Genomic DNA, 21688 nt, shown 5'->3' on the forward strand with positions numbered 1-21688 from the left:
TTAATATAAATTTTCTTTAACCACATTTTATGGAGCCCTGGAATTCCAAGGAGATATCTGAGATTAAAATCTCAGTAAATATTTTTCTGTTTCTTATATATGATTTAAAAGTTGTGGGGAGTGTGTTGCTCTAACATAGACCTATCTCTCTGTAAAGAAAACTGAAATCAAGAAACATTTATCCATAGGTTCAAAAACATTAGGCTGGCGCCATGGCAATGGCAGGGTCTGCTTCCTGCAGTGTCACGCCTGTCTTCTCTTTTGGTACATAGGCTCACCACAGTCCATACCTTTGGGGAACAGAACCCTTGTCTGAACGTTTTTGTGTTACTCTTTGTTACGACGCAAGTTAAGAGAGTTCTGTTGGGTGTGGGAATCCCATCAGAAGCTCATAGCGTTACTGGTATTACCAGGCAGCGAGGCAGTGAGGATTATCCATTCATCTGTTCCATTCTTTAAGTTCTCCTTCTGCCTGGCCAAGTGTAGAGACAAGATATAGATGTGACTACAGTGCACGTCTGTTTGTAATAAGAACTAAGTGTGAAAGGAGGCGAGGTGGCTATAAGAATGAGTGAATGAAGAATAGAAAAATCATAGTGAAGTAGGCAGAGTTGTCATGTTATTTTTTTTTCCTAAATTAAACTGTTTCTGCTCTGCCTTCAAATCGTCCTTGCTTGTTACATAGGACAGCGACACATTAGACTCTTCACATCTTAGACCAGCCCTGCCCGTTTAAAGGCTTGGCTGCAGAGAGCCACAAGGAGACTTCCACTTCTTTCTTGTGAACTTTATTATGTATGCTCTTTCTTGGTACTGTTGTTCCTAAGAGACCAATTGGCTGACATCAGAATGTGGAAAAACTTACAAATCTTCTTTACACTTCTTTGCTGATATGTCTAACATGTGTGTGTATGTATGTATGTATGTATGTGCAGGTGGGTGGGTGTGGTGTGAATGTACATGTGTGTAGTATGTGTGTGAAAGTGTATATGTGTGTGATGTGAGGATATAAGTGTGTATGGTGTGGTATGAGTGTGCATGTGAATGTATGTGTATGGTGTGAGTGTATATGTGTTATAGTGTCGATGTCTGTGTATGTGTGGGGGATGAGTGTGTAGTATAAATGTATGTGTGTTTGATGTATGAATCTGTGTGTGTTTCTATATGTGTGTATATACAGCTGTGTGTGTGGTATGTGAGTGTGTGTATGTGTTCGGTGTGTGTATGGTGTGTCTGTATCTGTATACACACATGCTCAGAGGAGGGAACTGCCTGCCTTCCTATCTATAAATCCTTTCTGAGAGTGACAGAGGATCCCTGAGGGCAGGAGAGGACATGGGGAAGCTTGTTACTCGTCCTTGTGGCTGAGCACTCTAATTCTGTGACTAACCCAAGGGTTTCATCTGAAATCGATTATTGCTTCCATTTTTCTCTGAGGTCTCTTAAGGATGTTTTCCAAGAAATAACTCCTGCGAGCTTTTTTAATTCTTGTTTTTTAATGTCTTTTTTATACTTTACTTAACTCAGTATTGATTCTAATTTTCAGTAATAATACATAACAATTAAAATGTAGTCTCTGTTGCTCTGTGGGAAATAACTATCCTCAAGGAACTAATCAGTTTGTTTTCACCCTAGACACCTTCGTTTTAAAGTTCAGACTTAGGTGTGCCACCTTTACTTATGAAGGTATTTCTTTCCTTCCATCTAGGTTTTCTTTCTCTTTTTGATGTACATAATACATTTTATTCAAGTTTTTATAGAATTGAGAAAATTTGATAATCTCACTCCATTCACACTTAGTACAACTTAATAAATGTAGCTGAAATCTTCCAAGGCACTGCATTATTTTCCAGACACATGTTGATTTTCAATTATATCTATTTAGTATTTCTTTTTATCATTTTTTCTTTATCCTTCTCCGTATGAGCTTTCCCTTCTCCTACTTCAGAATGTAGTAATAAAAACTGAAATTCCTTCGTCTTTTGGTTTTAAAGCCATGAAAAGCGTGACGCCTCATGAACAAATTTCACAGTTGTTAGTCCATCCCACTGAATTAAACCCAAGTTTGGACACCTGAAAGTCTTCACAGCATGTCAGAATACTGAACAGTTTCTTTTCCATTCATAATCTTTAAAAAATAACCAAAATGATTATAATATTATTATGGTCTCTTTGTTTGGACATGGACGGATTGCCATTATTTGTAGATATAAATATTTCAGTGGCAATGACAAATACTAAGCACATACATATTTCATATTGTTATGTTTTTAGAAGGGCGTTGAGGTGTCTTTTGAACAACCAAGCTATTTATAAATCAGGGGACCATGAATTCCAGCAACTGAAGTACAACCAGAATGATGATGTGTCCTGTTCCCTCTCATCCTCCTCCTTCTGGACTCCTTCTTCTCTTTTCTTTCCTCCTTTTCTTTTCCTTTCCATCTTCCTGTAGCATTCACCCCTTTCTACTTCTCCTCTCTTTCTTTCGTTCATTTTAGTGCCCCCCCACCCCGGAGAACCCTCCTTTTTTGTTATTGGTTAATAAGTTCTAGCCTGTGTCCATCATAACTGCTGAGTTCATTACATACATTTAAGCACACACAGTAAATGTACACATTCCTAAGATACTCTGAGAGTATGCATTGACATAATCAGGGGTTTTGACAATAGCTAGAGTAACAGATGCAAAAGAAATAGGGTGCTATAATTTGCTCAGTCTGAAAGCAGCTAACTATCATATAGTCAAATAGTATTTCTAAAACAATGACTGGCATAAGGGACTGTGTCCAGGTAAAAATACAGGAGCAATGTAGGAAAAAAAACATTTCAGAAAGTAACTGCTTTCTCATATATTTTTACAATTGTGCATTTGTTTTTAACAAAGCAAATAAATATGACACCTACAAAAAAGAAAAGGAAAGTGTGATTTTTTTAAATAAAAAAATAAGTAACCATAACAACAAAAATACTAACAACGAGAACTTCATGTAGCCCAGCTGATTTTTGCCTGGTTTTGTAGCTGAGTGTAACCTTGAACTTCTGATTACCCAGTCTAAATCTGAGTGCTGGAATTATAGACATGCCCACTCCCACACTGAGTTTCCTCTAGCGGGAGATCAAATAAAGGTCATCACACGTGCTAGGCAAACCCTGTGCCAAGGGAGCCACGTCTCCCGTCCTTCCTAAGGACGCCTTTACACTAAGATAGCTGCTTCCTTGAGGAAGAGAAAGCACAGTAGCACCTTGTGTCATCGCTCTCTTAGTGTGTAGCCATGCTCCCACCACTGTAGGTACTTTGTCACATGTCACTGTCAGTAAACTACTAGTTCTGACATCAGGGGAACTGTGCTCACCACCGCGTTAGAGGATGTGGATAGGATTTGCAGACAGGGTATTGCTGCTAGGGTTGCATCTGAGCAAGGTACAGTGCCATACATGTGTGGAAATCTCATGAGGAATCACATTTTCTACATTTAAGAGCAGATAAGGTGAATATAAATTGGCATTGACAATATCAAATATTTGAAACCAATTAAATATAAATTGATTAAAATAGACATGTAACATAAGATTTTGAGCTTAAAAAAGCATCATCTGGAAATCTGTTATCTAGAATTGACCCTGAGTATAATCAACCCTTGGTGTTTTATGAAAACAAACCTTCAAGAAAGATAATTAGAGAGGATTCCCTTGGACGACTCTATAAAAATGTCATTTTATTAACCTAGATCATAGTCCACATGTACATTTAATCTAGAACTGTTTCCTTTTGCCTCTCAGAGAAGATATCTTTTCCTAATTTGTATAATTGAGGCATATAGGACTGGAGTAACTCGTATAATTGAGGCATATAGGACTGGAGTAATTCATATAATTGAGGCATATAGGACTGGAGTAATTTGCCACCAAAGTCTTCACTTTCAGGCGGCCGATTCAGACAGAACAGGGGGAAGAGACACATGTGGTTTGTGTGTAAAAGCTGTGATGGGAATAAGGTAGACCCTTGGTGTCTTCGGGTTTCTCTGTGAAGACAGCTGTAGCATAGGCAAACCTGACATTGAAGAAAGTTCTCTTTACTCCACATCTTCAGTTGGGAATAATCAGTCATCTGGTTGGTGAGTAGTAAAATCTAACTAGAGCATTACTACTTTCCTGTCCTAAAGCAATTTTGGAGTCACTATGGCAGGTGGAATTCTGGCGATTGGACTTGAAGAAGTACTTTTTCTAATTTAATATTTGATCTCTATAGCATTTGCTAAACGATTGCTTTTTAGAAAAGAATAATACAAAAAATAAATAGAATAAACATGATTTCTCAGTGACCTACACTATGTATCCATTGACCAATTATAGGCCCTGAACATGTTGGATAATATTTCTTTGGATTTTATCTTTTACCTAACTCTACATCTTAATATGCACGTTTACATGTCTTTTTTCAAAAAGTGAGAAAATATAAACTTTATTAATGAGGCTAAAGGAAGTCACTTCCCTACTAAAATTTCCTAATAGGTTTTTTTGAAGTCCCTTATCAGGTTTGACCTTAGTGTGGTTCCAAAAGCCCTTTCTTTAAAGAAGCATAGAAAGGCTACCAGTTATAACATTCTAAGTTTAGAAAATTGAGCACGACAGTTGTTAAAAATAGATTTTATTTAGAGAGTGAAGCTATCCTCTTCACATCTGACAGCATTCTTATTGATATTAAGAGACACCTCACAGAGCTCAATGCTTTAAATAAAACCACAGCCACACTCTTACATTTAAAAGTTTATGCCAAAAACGGGCTATTTTTAGAAAATAAAATGTGTTGTGTTTCGTGCCCGCAGTAGTGTTTGAAAGTTTACCTACATGCTTTGTTTCTGTTTTTGGTAAGTGATGAGGACGGAGCCATGTTAAACCCCTCCTACCTTGAGGCAAAGAGATGTAGAACAATGAAGAGCTCTGATAAGCCATCGCCATTTTCCTAAGAGCATGCTTCACTGGTTTTCCAGCCGTCATCTGATCTGATTTATCTCAGTACCTAGGTTACCGACTGACTGTCGTGTTCAACCACAAGTACCTGTTGTTGGGAAGTGTTTGGTTGTCTGGTTTACAGACTTCAGTACGCATGGGGTCATAGTTTTCTTTAGACATGAGTTAGAGGATCTAACAACTCCATTACCCCCTTCTGCCACTCCTAAAAGAGTCCTCATGCTAAGAAGCCAGCTTATTGCATGTAGGCATTTCCCTCCTTTTATGACTGTATAGTGTGCTGTACACAACTGCTCTGGGCCTTATATTACAGTATTTCATTTAAAAGCTTCTACCCGTTATGTGTTATGATCCCTCTGGGCATCGTCATCAACATGATGGCACCCAGCAACTTTAGTGCTTGGTGTGATTTTGATATCTATGAAGCTGGCACAGAGTGTGTTCTCTGAGGAACACATCCGGGCATTTCCTGCATGGAGAAGAACAAGGGTCTGACTGCCTGCTGTCTGCTGTGTTCCACATGTATTCATATAGGTGATGTCCCAGTTAAGGACATCTTAGAGTCCTGTGGACTCACTTTCTGTGAATTTTGCCTTTGTTTTTAGTGAAATGAAAACATCTAATTTGCAGAGGAATTCAGAGATGAAGCTCCTAAGTTATGGTGATCACAGCTGTGACTGGAGAACCAGGGGATGGGGTTGGTGTCCCATCCCTTCTTTATTGTTTCTGCTTAGAGGAGTATATATGCAGAGCAGAGAGCTGAGACTATTGCATTTTACTCAAGCCTACCTGATACAGGGGAGGAAAAATGTGCACTTCATTTTCAAGAAGGACTCACTGTCCAGTTCATAGGGATAGAGTGTGAAAACCGAGAGCACTCAAGAACCTGGGACTTCATAAGCACAGACTCCCCAACAGCCTGAGATGAAATTCTGGAAGACTCCACAACATACACACTTCATCTCACTACATTACTCTGACATATTTAATATTCTTACTTTTGCCCATAGCACATTCTAGCTAAAAGAAAAAAAAATAGAAAGCAAACTAAAACACAGAAAACACAATTTGAAGGGACCCCGGAAACGTCTGAATCAGAGTTGGATAGTGCAAGAAAGTTGGACTGGTCAGAGACAGAACTTAGAACAACTCTGATTTAGATGCTGAGAAGGCCAGTGGGTAAGGCAAACAGCATGTGTGAACAGGTGGACGGCGTTATCCAAGAGATGGGAGCTCTACGAACAGAACAGTGAAACTGTGTATAAACCAGACTAACGGACATGGAGGGGGGCATTAATGGTGTGGACCTGTGTGAGAAATGACTGAAAATCTGGGGACATATCAGAAGGAACTTGTGAATGGAAGAAGGGGGTGAGATCCAAGCTTCAGAAAAAGAGTCCCCGAGAACTCAACTCCCAAGAACCGTACAACTGCACACGGTGTAACATAATGGCAGCCTATGGAAAAGAGGCAAGAGGAAATGGAAGAGATGCTGAGCCACAAACAACTGAGGACTTCCCAGTGTTGAATGGCAAGCCACAGATCCAGACAGTTCAGGAAACAAAGTAGAGTGAGGGGATGAGGGAGAACCCTACATTTTGGCACATCATTTCAAGAAAACACACTCTGTTAGCTCAAAGAATCCCATTTTAAATGTAAATAAATGTGTACGCTGAAGTAAGCAGATGAAGGAAAATAGACTGCATTTACTAGTACTAAGAAAAAGGACAGAAGTAGTTGCATTAGTTCAACCAGAGAAAATTTATCATCATCATCATCATCATCATCATCATCATCATCATCATCATCATCATCATCATCATTTCATCCTTTTTTTTACAGTCCAGTCATTATCCTCCTCCAGGTCCACCCTGTGTCAGTTCCTCATCCCATTTCTCCTCCCCTGTCTCCAAGAGAATATCCCCACCCCTCACCCCACTCCACAAGACCTCTCCCTTCCCTGGGGCCTCAAGTCTCTGAAGGGTTAGGTACGTCTTCTCTCACTGAGGACAGACTAGGCTGTCCTCTGCTGTATATGTGTCAGGGGCCTCATATCAGCTACTGTATGCTGCATAGTCGATGGCTCAGTGTCTGAGAGATCTCAGGGGTCCATGTCAGTTGAGACTATGGTCTTCCTATGGGGTCGCCCTCCTCCTCAGCTTCTTCTAGCTTTTCCTAATTCAATCACAGGGGTTCCCAGCTTTTGTCCATTGGTTGGGGTGTAAGTATCTTCATCTAACTCTTTCAGATGCTTGTTGGGCCTCTTGGAGGGCAGCTATGCTAGGCTCCTGGCTGTAAGCACACCATAGCATCAGTAATAGTGTCAGGCCTTGGAGCCTCCCCTTGAGCTGGATACCAATTTGGGCCAGTCACAGGACCCCCTTGCAGTTCTTTTAGACAGGAAGAATTCTGGGTCAGAGTTTTTGACTGTGGGATGGCACCAGAATCCTCCACTTGATGCCCTGTCTTTCTACTGGAGGTGAACTCTACAAGTTCTCTCTCTCCCCACTGTAGGGCATTTCATTTAAGGTGCCCCCTTCCTTGAGTCCTGAGAGTCTCTCACCTCCCTGGTCTCTGGTACACTCTAGAGGGCTCCTCTACCTCCTTCCTCCTAAGGTTGCCTGTTTCCATTCTTTCTGCTGGCCCTCAAGGCTTCAGTCCTGTTCCCCCCAATAACTGATCATGTTCCCCTTTCCCTCCCTGTCCCCTCTCCCACCCAGATCCCTCCCTCCCTCTGTCCCCATAGTTGCTTTCTTCTCCCTCCCAAGTGGGATTGAGGCGTCCTCACTTGGGCCCTTCAGCTTGTTAACCTCTCAAGTTCTGTGGACTGTATCCTGGGTGTTCTATACTTTTTTGGCTACTGTCTACTTATTAGTGATATGACACTCCTTCATCTTAAAAGTTTTAGAGAGATCAGGAATTCAAGGCTCATACCTTGAAATCAGTAGGCAGCAGACCAACAACCAATATCAAATTAAATGGACAGATAATTGAAGCAGTCCTACTATAATCACAGACAGGGATGCCCACTCTCCCTGTATCTATTCAATATAGTACTTGAAGGTCTAGCTAGAGCAATAAGACAACCAAAGGAGATCAAGGGGATACAAATTGACAAAGAAGAAGGCAAGATATCACTATTTGCAGACGCTATGACAGTGTACATAAACAACCCCAAAAATTTTACCAGAGAACTTCCACAGTTGATAATCAGCAAAGTGGCTGGATATAAAATTAACTCAAATAAATCAGTAGCCTTTCTCTATACAAATGATAAGCGGGCTGAGAAAGAAATTAGGGAAACAGGACCCTTCACAGTAGTCAGAAATAATATAAAGTATCTTGGGGTGACTCTAACCAGTCAGAGAAGATGTACGAGCAGGGAAACACTCAGGAATGAAGAAGGGCACTTGATGATAATAATAGAGGAATCTATTCTCCGAAAAGCCACAAAGGCCCTTAACGTGTGGATCTGACAGTAATGTCACCTTGCCAACAGAATGTCAGAAGCTGATAGATTCCAGACCTTATACATGAAATTGGTAGGTCCAGAATGCAAAAACTTAAAAGGCAAATACTGTTCAGTTCTACTGTACAATCAACAAATCTGATATAATTGATATTTCTTGGTGACTTCATGTAATAACAAAATTTCATTGTTAACCAAAGTTTGTCCCACTCTCTGCCACGATAAAGTCTACCTTAACATTGTTTTTTAATTAGAAAACCTAACGCTACCTGCCCTCGGATGAGAATGGAGTTAAATTAGAAATCAACAATAAACTATAAAATCCCCTCAGGATGTAGAGGCTGGGAAACGTGCTTTTAAATAGTCCCTGAGTACAAGACTCTGAAGAGAAGTTGAATGGTTTTAATCTAAAGGAAAATAAAGATAATTCGTGTGATGTGGTGAAATCAGTGCTTACTTAGTGCTCACTTACGTATAGATTAGAGGAAGGACGGGGTCCAAGTCAATAACTTACTTTCTACATCAGGAAACTAGGATAAAATGATTGATTAAAACACAAAGTAAATAGAAAAGAAAAGGTAGTTAGGGCAGAAATTAATGAAGTTGAGAACAGGTAATTAAGAGAGTTAACAAAAAGGCATTTTTAAAGAAAGATTGATAAAGTAGATAAGGTCTCGCCGGGGCTAACCAAGATAAAAAATTGAAGGCTTAAATTAAAATTACTAATTTTAGAGATGAAAAAGGAAATATAATTTCAAGCCTGTAACACTTAAAGGACTATAAAGAGATATTACAAACAGCTCTATGCCCAGATTCACAGATTTGATGGAAACAAATTCTTTAAAGAAAATGTCAGCCAAAAATCATTGACTAATATCAATCAAGCCATTGAATCAGCAATTTATTACCTCCTTAATCAGTACCACACATAGGTGGGGTTTCTGGTGAGTTCTGCCACTTATGGAGTGAATTTTACAAGTTCTTTGTAATCTCTCCAAGAATATAGAAACAGAGCACCAGTACTCATTCTCACATGCCTCAAGTGTCACTACCAAACTAGATCAAATCATTAAAATACAGACCAACAAATCATTAAAATACAGACCAATATATCATAAGCATAGCGTAAGAACCCTCGGTATTCACAAATCAAATTGAAAGATGTCTAAAAAAAATATAAATCACAAATCACAAGCATGTTAGATTTGGTTTAAAGACGCAGCTAAACGTACACTAACATAGTCTTATCAGTAGATATTGACTAAACAGCAAAACTTTGCTACCTAGATATGATTTTTAAATAAACTCGGCAAACTAGAAATAGAAATGTTCTCAGCATGGTAAAGAGCACCTAGAGAAAGCTGTGGTTAGTGTCATGATGAGGAACTTGGTTTACCTGTTTCAGTCCAGAGAAAATGAAGCCATTTCACCTCACCACTGCTTGTCAGTCTCACAGTGGACGTCCTAATGCAGTATGACCAACAATGACGTAACGGTGTTGGTGTGCAGGTCTAGAAGAAATGTTCATGACAGCATGATGGCCTATGCAGAAAATCCCAAAGAATTGTTGGGGACAGTTTGACATCCCTTCAAAATGAATAAATACAGCCCTGAAGTAATGCAAAATACAGACAGAAGATGACGTTTCATGCTTTCTGCCATCCATTTTTAATAAAAAAATAGAGATGTGATAGGTGAAAGGACAGCCTCCAGCAGAAAATCCAGAAAGTTCTCAGTATCACTACTAATAACACCTCTGACCTACAGCCACAGCCATCACACATCAAAATATATACCACGCTTAAGGCCAAAAGACAACCACCAGGACTGCAGCCTGAGTCAGGGAGCAGGTTGAATTCTTACCCCCAGAGCCTGCAAGGCCATCCATTAACCTTCTCTGCACTAAAAGAGCTTGTTTTTCAGGGTATAATATTTTAGAACCTCCATTATTGGCATTTTCTTATAAAGTTTTCCTAGTTCAGCATCTTTTAGTTTTTAATACTCAGCTATCAGAATGGATCACTTACTCTAAGTCATTTAACATATAAAAATGTCAAATTGTAGATTATAAAAGTATAATAGCCAAGTAAAAATCTTATTTATTTCTTATTTTATTTATCCAGATTATTGCTCTAGCATGTAATCACTGTAGATTATTGTGATTTCTTTTGCATTGAGTTTTTAAAAGTTATAGCAAAATTTCAAGGTGGGCTTGCCATATTTCAGATCCTCCATAGGAATACATATTTATTGGCTATGACACTGGATACAATAGCATTACAAACTTCTTCTGGCTGATGTTAAAAATTTCATATTTGCATTCCCTAGCATTCAGTACAGTATTCCAAGAAAATGGCATGTGGTGAGAGCCTTACATGTGAATGAATGACTTACACGTGCAGTCATGAACACATCCATCATGCGTGTAGTCATTTTGAAAAGTGTGCTCACAGTAATAAAGGACGTTGACAGGCTGCAAGGCTTCCGGGGCTGTGAAGAGCTCTGTTACAGAGCACACGCATTTGTTAAAGTCATGCTCATTGTCGTGTGGTATGGAAGCACTGTTTTAAGTATCACGTGGTTTTTATCTGTGTATTTATGTGTCTTTATGCTACATTAGGAGATGATTTAGGGTTTGTATTCCTGCATCGTCCTTTTTTCCTGTTTGATGTTAGAACCTAGACCCTCACTAGTACCATGTGACCCACGCCTGATTTTTAGGAAAGGCTGTTGGTGTTAAACAGGACTCGTGTCTGGTACTAACTTTTCACATTCTGTTCATGTTTACCAAATCCTAGGGACCTCTCACAGTGCCTCAGGGCTCTTACAAATTGTTGTTCAATGTTCATTTTTAAACAAAAGTCTTCAACTGTATTATACTTGAAAATACAAACCACTTTTTATAATAAATTCTTAGATATTTACTCCTCAACATAAGCATTTCTGATGTACAACTCGAGAGTAAAGTCTTTCTTTATATTACTACTTCATCGTTCTAAGGGTAATCTAGGCTTAATAATTGGGCAGTGTAAAACAAAACATTTGTTACTTTCTCTTGTCCTTTTATATGAATCATAATTCTCATAAAATTGCATAATTATCCAAAAATGCTAAAATCAAACAAAATTCTGAGGCCAGCTCCTTCCTACGGTTGATTATACATAAGAAATGGCGCCTAAAGTATATGTTTATATTATATATTTGTTCTATAATAAATAAACACTGACATATTCTATAATAAATATAACTAGAATTTAAAACTACATATAATGAGGTTTTATTAGTTTATTGCTTCAAAGAAATATATTAATCTTCCTTTAAAAACAGTTTGGGCACCGTAGCTATAATAATTTTTTCAGCTCTTGGTGTTTAAAACACTCCTGTGTAGAACTTCCGGGGTAAGCATTGCTTTGTCATTGTTATTTCGTTTTGTTTCCCTAGTGATGTATGTAGCCTCCATGGCCCAGGAGCATCATTTCTCCTCAAATACTGAGAGGAAATATGAAGTTACTTTCCGTAATGGTTTCATTATGTAGTCCTGGCTGGTTTGCAGCTCACTGTATAGGCCAGACAAGTCCCAGACTTGGGGTGATCCTTCTATTTCTGCCTCCCAAGTGTTGAGATTATAGGTGAATAGCGTACCTGGTGTAAATGTCTTAAAGAGTGGTTCACTGATCATTGTGCGGCCCGTTTCCTTTCACTGTGATCAGTGTTCAGTGCTCTTTTACAGGGAAGTTTGTTCAAAGCACTATTTACTATATTTTTGCTCTCCAATTATTTATAAAGAAATCAAAATTGTTTTTGTTGAAACAAACATGTTTCAGATGCCTTTTCTTTTAGATAAAGGTATCAAAAGTGCATTTTTTGTGGCTAATTATTATAGCCTATGTAGAGAAGTGAGGAAAGTACCTGATTTTCAGAAACTGTAGAGAGGTCAAACTGATATGTTGACTTCCAGATGAATACACTTTGTTGTTCAAGCCAGAGATGCATTATTATAAAATCTTCTATATGCAAGATTAGAATATCAACTTTGAACTTACTTTTTTCAATGCAAAGGATTATCTTTGATTAATAAAGACTTTAAGTGAATTTAAAAGTATTGTAGCATTACTGAGTCTTTATTTTATGTGACAAGTAATCGTGTTTGGTTTTTTCACATGTACATAATACACATGTACATTCCGGTGAATATACCTATCAGTTTATCATCTTTTTTAGGGTGAGGTTAAAAACTCTTGCAGCTCGGAAATGCATTATGGCTCACTGAGGTCTCCTCTGTGCAGTGGATCACGAAGGCATCCTGCCTAGCTGAATATTTGCAACCACGATACACATCTCTCCCTTTCACTTGTCCCATTACCACTCTCCTAATTCCCACCTACCTCCATACTAGCTTTCCTGTAAGGTCATTTCTTAAGCAGGAAGCCATACATCTGCCCTTGTCTTCTTAAGTTATTTCACTTACTGTAATACGTCAACATCGTCATGAGTAACAGAATTTCTTTATTAACAGTGTGCATACAACGTTCTATTATATAGAAAATACACAATTGGAAGTTGACTCCTAAATTGTACGGTAACATACTTGTACTTTATCTTTCATTCATACACCACAAATATAATTGAGTTTATTTATAGATTTGAAACCAAAACCTTAAGAATCACAGTAATAAAATGTAAAAATCACAAAAATGTACTATAATAAAACTTATGCTTTTTTATTCTTTTTTCCTCCAAAAACATCTTTTTTCTTGTAATGATGTGGTGTGTGGTTCACCCCACAGTTGGTCACAGGCAACCGTTATCTCCGAGGAAGGACCATTCGGGTCTCCTTTGAGAAACATGCCTTACCTCTTTCTGCTGTCATTCCACATTTGAATCCCTGTGTACTTTGGACCACCTCAGATGATTTGGAAGTATTGGTGACATATTCTAAGAGCCATTTATTTACCCTGCTAATCCTCTGCCCCATGGCTGGCTGAACCCTGTTTATCTGGGTTTGTTCCTGCTGCCTGTGCTTTCGGGGTCCCCCCTAAGAAATCACCATCCAGACTGGTGTTGTGAAACTCACCTCGCGTTCCACATTTTATTTATGCTCATGTCTTTCCTCCATTTGACTACGTTTGGGGGGTTTGTTGTTTTTTGTTTTGTTTTGTTTTGATTTTGATTTTTGTTTTTTGTCTTCTGTCTTCTGATGTAAGGTCTGGTTTATACTTTGCAAAATAGTCAAATTTCTGAACATCATCTTTTCAGACTGTTTGTTAGTATAAGTTCTTGGAGATTTTATCAAAATCAACTGACCGTACATAATTTCTAGCTTCCATGCTATTCCATTGGCTGATATGTTTGTCTGGTTTTATTACTAGTAACATCTGGTTTGATTATAATACCACTGACCTATATCCATATCCACGAATTCAACAAGTAGCATTTTTGAAGACTGTGCATTAGGCGTGTGCTTTTCTTTTTTCTTGCCACTGTTCCCTACACATTACATTATAGTAACTTTTTACACAGCATGTACATTCAGCATGTGCAGTCTGTGATTGGATGAATAGGTTATGTGCAAATAAAACCTTTGCTTTTGTGTAAAGGCTTGAGTATCCATGAGAAGTCCGGAACCCACAATACTAAGGGAGCACTGTTTTCAAGTAGAGATGTGTGGTGCCTACTGTTTCTTCTTTTCTGGTCTGGACTGTTTATAGGTTAGAGGAGCTTCTGGTTCCACAGGACATTTAGGCTTCTTACTCCCTATTTCCCTGAGGGATGTCATTGGAATGAGATTGGGATTGCATTGGCTCTGCAGCTTTCTCTAGGTGATATGGTTATTTTCGTAAATTAATCTGCCCAATCCATGAACATGGAACCTCTTATCACTTATGTTTATCCTATCATTTCTCTGATCAGCGTTTTATAATTTTCAGCACACTCATCTCTTACTTTCTTCTGGTAATACCATTGTTATTTTTATTAGGGAGGAAGATGGGATTCTTTGTAAATGGGGTTGTTTGTTTAGCAGTTTTCTCTCCCCAGTTGTTTTATAGAAACACTTAGTTTTTGTGTGCTTACTTTCTTAGCTGTAACTCTAAGTTGAGTTCATTTTGTTGATTCTTAGTTCATTTTCTTTTATGGTGAGGTGTCCTTAGAAATTTCTTTTGTAAAGCCAAGCTCTCAGCAACAGGGACACAGCTGTGCTCCTTGTTTTCCTGCATGCATGCCTTTCTCTCGCTAGCCTGGGTGCCCTGGTTAGAACTTCTAGCCATATGTTGAAGTGATGGATGTTGGCATCTTGGTATTGTCCTTGATCTTGTGTGAGCGTTTCATCTTCCCTTTCTGATTATGGCATTTGCTTTGAGCCAAATTATCTGCTTTAAAGATAGAGATTGACTTCTAGATACTTCTAATCAATAAAAAATTTGTAGTATTCTTCATCTATAGTGGTTTCATGATGTTATATCTAAAAACACTTTTTAGTATAAAAATGGAAACATAGAAACTAGACAATGCCTAGGTGCCTTTTTATATGAGAATATATAAGCTGGATATACCCAGAAGTTAAACAGTGTCCCCATAATAATAAAGACAAAGCTAATGATTGACATGGAGGATGCTAAGTGTATTTTCTAAGTAAAAAGAAATCCTTTATATAGCGTTCTGGCAAAGGTAAAATTGTAGGCAAAAAAGATAAACATCAGTTGCTAGGTATTGGATGCAATTTTAAGGAAGACTGTAAATCTCCATATGAAGCATGTCAAACAATGAAAACATAAAGTCACCACAATAATAATTGTCATTAAAATGTCTATTTATGAATGTTAACATAAGTCAGAGACAGACAAAAAGCAAGATATTAGTTAACAGACTATCTCTACTAAAATACTTACAAAATCATGGTAACTTTGTATAGATCAGTAAGAGACACTACATTAAGTCACCATGGTTCAGCACTCACATGACCAATAGACCCTCTACCCCTGTGTCTGATGAACTGAAAAGGACATGACCCAAATTGTATTCTTCCCACTCTGAACCCCAGCTTCAGTCCAATGGGAAAACAACAGAAGAACCTAAACTAAAAATAATTTTCAGGCTAAGTGACCAGCAGTCTTCAGTCTGAAGGTCAAGAGGGAGCAGGGAAGGCTGAGGAACTGTTACGTCCTGGAAGAGAGTAAGGAGACATGACAGTGGTGACAATGACTAAATCTATTTCGGGATCTGGGATACAATTTTGGAACAAGATGTAGATTCATGAAAACTGCTGATATTAAACTTGGTGGAGGCTAGCAGAAATGTCTCTTTAATCCATAGTATTTTACCAATGTTAATTTTTAAGTTTAAAAAAATGTCACTGTGGTTATATAAGATGCTAGTAGGAGAAGCTGGACATATGGAAACTTGATGCACTGTCTTTAGAAGTCTAAAATTATTCCAAAATAAATGGAAAATATGGATGCTTAAGAGTTTCAATTTTAACTTCATTTATCTCTCAGTTACATACGAGATACCATTGGAGGATGAGCCATTTCCCCCATCTTTCTCATTAACTACTTTTGAAAGTAATTTTTGATTTATTTAAAATATATTTTGGTGAAGGTTATTTCGGTTAAAATTTTAATAAAAGATCCAAAGGTTACATTTAATAAAGAAACAGCATAAGGTGACAGAAATGAAAGCAGCCTTATACAAACATTTCCTGTCTGCTTAGTTTTCTATGTGTCAGGTTCTTTGAGTAGCTCTCATCTGCCCTTCTTACTTGTTTAATAACTGAATACTGACCATCTGATCTTTGGGCCTCTTTGGGGTGTGTCATGATCTTTGGGGTGTGTCATGATATCAGTTTGTAGTTGTGTTCAGTGGTAGGGAACAGATGTAGGAAGCAGAGGAGAAGGAGAGTTTCACAGTGGCCAATGTGCTGAATCATGCCTGCGTGGAAGTTGGTAGTTGGTAGTTGGCAAAGTAGCACCGTGGAGACACTGCACTGTCAGCTGTATGTGGGGTTTGCATGGTAGTAGGGAGCCTGTTTGCTTGGTAGACAAAGCTCACTCCTGTTTACTGGGATCCATCTATAGGTATCTGTTGTCCTATATATACCCGTTGCAGTATCAGGACCCATATAAAAGTACAATTTATAATCCCTGCCAGCACCAACACTGTTTGGAAGAAGATAACCAAGCAGCCATTTTAGCGGGAGAAAGCAGTCTGTAAAGATTCTCATATCTTCATTATCTCTTAATTACTAAATCTGCAGGATTGGGGATTTATTTGGACTGAGTCTGTTCCCTTATCTGCAATTTAAAACACTAATATTGGTCTTACATAATTATTGTGATCATTAATACTTGGTACATAGGAGACTGTCACTAATTGCTGGCTGTTATAGTACTTTTATTTAATGAGTTAGCCCAACAGGTTTTATATTATTTGAGGCTATTTTGAAAGGTGATATTCCCCTGATTCCTTTTCCAATCTGCATGCCATTTGTATACAGAAGGCTACTAATTTTGTGAGTTTGTTTTTATCAACTGTAGAAGTTTCCCTGTTGAACTTTTAATGTCATGTATGTACATATATCATCTGCAAATAATTGTAATTTATAATTTGACTTGTTGATTTCTAATTTGTATTATCTTGATTTCCTTAAGTTGCCTTATTGGTCTGGCTAAGACTTTAGTACTATACTGAGTAGGTAAGGAGAGAGTGGAAAAACTTGCCTGATTCCTGAAATTAGTTGAATTGCCTTGAACTTCTCTCCATTTGAGTTGTTTTTGTATGTGACTCCTGTAAACTGCCTTTGTTATCTTTTGTATCCCTATCTCCCCAGGATTTTATCATGAAGACATATTGCATTATGTTAAAGGCCTTTTCTGCATCTAATGAGATGATCACGTGGTTTTTGCTTTTGTTTGTTTATTTGGTGGGTTATATTTATTGATTTACATATGTTGAACCATCCCTTCATCTCTGGGATGAAACCTACTTGATCATGGTGAATGATCTTTATTACGTGTTCTTAGATTCTATATTTTGTTCATAATATATGCACGTATGTTAGGTCTTTGTGTGGTTTGGAATCTGTATAACTGTGGCTTCATAAAACACATTGGGCAATGTTTCTTCTGTTCCTACTTTGTGGGATGATTTAAGGAGTGTTGGCATTAATTCTTCCTTAAAAGTCTGGTAAAATTCTGTGCTACAAACAGGTTGCCCTGAGACTTTGTTTCTGGGTTTTCTTTGTTGTTATTGTTTTGTTTTGTTTTGTTTTTGGTTAGGAGACTTTTAATTACTGTTTCTCTTTCACTAGGGGTTATAGATCTGTTTAAATTGCTTATCTTATCCTGATTTAACTTAGAAATTGATGTGCATCAAAAAACTTTATTTCTTTTATGTTTTCTAATTTAGTGGAGTACAGGTTTTTAAAATATGTCCTTCTGATTCTCTGGGTTTTGTCTAAGTTAGTTGTTTTGCACCCCCCCCCCACCTTTCATTTCTAAGTTCATTAATTAGAATATTTTCCCTATGCCTTTTAGTTAACTTGGATAAGGCTTTTTCAGAATTCCTGGCTTTCTCAAAAAACCAACTCTTTGTTTCATTGGGTTTATTTTTGTATTGTTTACTTGTTTCTATTTTATTGACTTCAGCCCTGTGTTTATTATTGCTGTCTTCTGCTATTGGTTGTGGTTTCTTCTTTTAGCCTTCAAGTGTATTGGTAAACAACTAGCAGGAGACCTCTGCACTATTTCACGTGTGCACTTAGTGCTATGAACTTGCCTCTTCAAACTGCCTTTATTGTTCCCCAAAAGTTGGGGTTGTGTGCATTCATTTTCATTCAGTTCTAGAAAGTTTATTTTAAATTTCTTAATTTGACAGGTGTTCAGTTCCCATGAGTCTCTAAGCTTTCTGTCGCCTCTGCTGTTAATGTGCTGTGGTCAGACAGGAAGGAGAGTATTACTTCAATTTTCTTGTTTGTGCTAAGCCTTCCTTTGTGTCTACACAAAGCAACCTTGGAGAGAGTTCTCTGCAATGCTGAGAAGTCATTTGTTTTGCTTTTGTATTTGGGGGAACGTTCTATAAATATCTGTGAAGTCCATTTGGCCTATGATATCATTCAGCATCAGCATTCGTCTGTTTAGTTTTGGGTAGCTGTCCTGTCTTTTGGTAAGACTGAGGTATTGTGAGGTTCAGTGTATGATTTAAGCTGTAGTAGGAATATTTCTTTTACAAAGTTGGCATAGATGTTAAGAATTTCAGTGTCCTCTTGGTGGGTTTTTTCTTGGATGCGGGTCTACTATCCTTACCTATCTCTTGTGATTCATTTGGTTTGAAGCCTATTTTGTCAGATATTAAAATGACTACACCAGCTTGCTTCTTAGGTCCATTTCCTTGGAATATCTTTTTGTATCCTTTCATCCTGGGGTGATGTCTATCCTTAATGTTAAGGTGTGCTTTTTTGATTCTGTAGAAGGGTGCATCCTATTTTCACATCCATATACCTAGTCTGTGTCTTTTATTTGGGAAATGTAATTTTGGTGTTGAGAGATAACACTGAACAGCGTTTGTTGAATACTGTTATTTTGTTTTTGATGTGTGTGTGTGTGTATGTGTGTGTGCGTGCGTGTGTGTGTGTGTGTGTGTGTGTGTGTGTGTGTGTATGGATGTGTTTTTCCCCTCTTTTGATTTTCTGGTCTGTGACAATTGAATCCTTGTGTTTTCTTCATTGTGGTTAACTTCTTTAGATTGGAGTTTTCCTTCCAAAACCTTCTGGATTGCTGTATATTAACATAGACTTTTCTTAAATTTGGTTTTATCATAGAAGGTCTATTTTCCCTATCTATTCTTACTGAAAATTTTGCTGGTTGAATATAATAGTCTGGGCTGACAGCTGAGGTCTCAGATTCTGTAGAACATCTGTGTAGGCCCTTCTGGCTTTGAAAATCTCGATTCAGTTGTCAAGTGTTATTCTAATAGGTCTCCCTTCATAAGTTATATGGACTCCTTCCCTTTTAGCTTTTAATATTCTTTCTTTGTTTTGTACATTTTCTGTTTGGTTTCTATATACCTGGGAGACTTTCTTTTCAGTCCTGTCTATTTGGTATTTTAATGCTTCTTGTACCTTTCGGCAATTTCTCCTTTTGGTTAGGAAAATTTTCTTTTGTGATTGTTATTTGTTAAAAATATTCTCTATGCCTTTGACCTGTGTTTCTTTTCCTTTCTTTATTCCTATTATTCTTACATTTGGTCTTTTCATAATGTTCCTGATAGTCATGGTGATTCTTATGAACAGTGATGGACTATTAGAAAACAGGAGAATCTATGACACTGAATAACTTGGTTCATGCAAAGTTGTGGTTTGTTTCAGTTAAGTCCTTGTTTCAGCCTTTGTGTTTTTTCTCTTGCAGAGATGATGAAGAGAAAAAGAAATCTCCCTCAGAAGGTACTGATGAGAAGGCTAATGGAACACACCCAAAGACTATCAGTCGTATTGGGAGTACAACTAACCCATTTTTGGACATTCCTCATGACCCAAATGCTGCTGTATACAAAAGTGGATTTTTGGCTCGCAAAATCCATGCAGATATGGATGGAAAGAAGAGTAAGCATTGCCATTTTCTGTTTCACTTATTTCATCTCTAGGCTCAATTTCAAATTTATTTTATCTGAAATAAAGCTAATGATAAAGAAAAATTGTGTTTACGTAAAGAAGTATTCTTGAAATTAGAGAAGGCATCCAGTCTCAAATCGGAGAGTCACTTTTGTGCCCGACCTTTTCAAAGTCATTTCAGAACTGTAGAAATGGAAAACTACTCACAGATCATTCGTTTTTCAGCTCTAGTTTACTTGCGTATCCACGGGCTCAACACTGTAGCATCAAAAGGGTGGGCACAGAACCTGTCTTCGTGCTTTACCTCTTGTCTGAATTGGTAACACATAGACTAGGCCATAGATAAGGCCCAGAGACAATGAGGAAAGAAATTCTTACCCAAGGACTATGTGGAATGGCGGGCCTTTGGCAAGGTGAAGAGGTGACGTGCTGGGGCAGTGGGGTAATTTGTACCAGGAGGCTGAGGGACTCACATTTGATGGCTCCCACCACTTTCTCTGCATCGTAAAGTGTTATTTTCACATTAGATAAGTGCTATTTGAAATTCGAAAAGAGAAAATTTGTTCACATAGTTAGAATAATATTTGGAAGGAGTGAATAAACAGTTTATGTAGCTGAATGGGCTAAAATTTATGCTCAAAATTACTAGACTTAACCTCTGGGATGTCACTGCCTTCCTACAGACACAAACATGGAGTAAGAGAGTGGGCAGTGGTGCGTCTGTGACTGGGCTCTTACCCACAGTATTACCATGGTATTTACATAGTGGTCAGGAAATGCTCTGTGGTGTGTAGTGACTGATACTGGCTTAATTGCTCAATGGATTTCTTGATGTTTCAATGATCTAGGAGTACCTTCCACACATTTCCTGTGAATTTCATACACTAGCCTGACAGATTTTTCTTTGACAGTTTTGTATTTGGTCCATTTAGAGCAAGTGACACCAATTAAAACTAGCTTAGGAAAAAGAAATCTCCTGAAGAAGGAAGATTCCTACCAGTACACACTTCTCATGTATTCCTTTGTGTAGCTTTCTGGGTTATCTGTATTTTTTCAAATTGTCTTTATATGCAGCTAGGTACATGACTCTTAGCTAGATGCACATAAATTAAAATTGACAGGAAAGAGTGTTCCAATCTTTTCTGTTAATTGAGTATATGCTAGGGCAGGACTCTGTTTACCTAACTGAGAAGATGAAATACTGAGATTCACAGCATTGACTTGGTTGCAATAAGAAGAAAGATTTCAAAGACTCTGATGCAGGTCTCAGGAAAGGGTGGGCAGTCACCAAGACAGTCCATGTCTTCATTTTAGCATGCACATCCGTCGCTTTCCCTTCACCAAATAGGAATGACTATGAGTTATGCACACCTAGCTTAAAATCCCTCTACAGCCATGTATTCACCCCTCGCCCTGCACCCTGCCATCGTCCTCTTCAGCTCTCATCTCCAAAGTACAGGTGCAGCCATTAGGTACAGGTGCAGCCATTAGGTACAGGTGCAGCCATTAGGTACAGGTGCAGCCATTAGGTACAGGTGCAGCCATTAGGTACAGGTGTAGCCATTAGGTACAGGTGTAGCCATTAGGTACAGGTGTAGCCATTTTCTCCAGTCCAGTATGTATATAATTTCCGTCTATGAGCTAAA

The 21688-nt window shown here is 38.1% G+C and overlaps 1 protein-coding gene across 19 annotated transcripts in view; it reads left to right on the forward strand.

Moving 5' to 3' along the window:
- Nucleotides 1-21688, forward strand: part of Psd3 (pleckstrin and Sec7 domain containing 3) — a 563941-nt gene that overhangs the window by 465755 nt on the left and 76498 nt on the right. For 18 of the 19 annotated variants that reach the window (XM_006253039.5, XM_063275383.1, XM_063275384.1 and 15 more), the window contains one exon: nt 19840-20033. In XM_006253039.5, the coding sequence (XP_006253101.1) occupies nt 19840-20033 (194 nt within the window). Of the gene's footprint in view, nt 1-19839; nt 20034-21688 lie in introns of those variants that run through there. The other variant, XR_010058293.1, reaches the window with a different exon arrangement.

This window comes from Rattus norvegicus, chromosome 16 (assembly GCF_036323735.1).
Source record: "Rattus norvegicus strain BN/NHsdMcwi chromosome 16, GRCr8, whole genome shotgun sequence".
In the NCBI taxonomy this organism is placed as follows: Eukaryota; Metazoa; Chordata; class Mammalia; order Rodentia; family Muridae; genus Rattus; species Rattus norvegicus.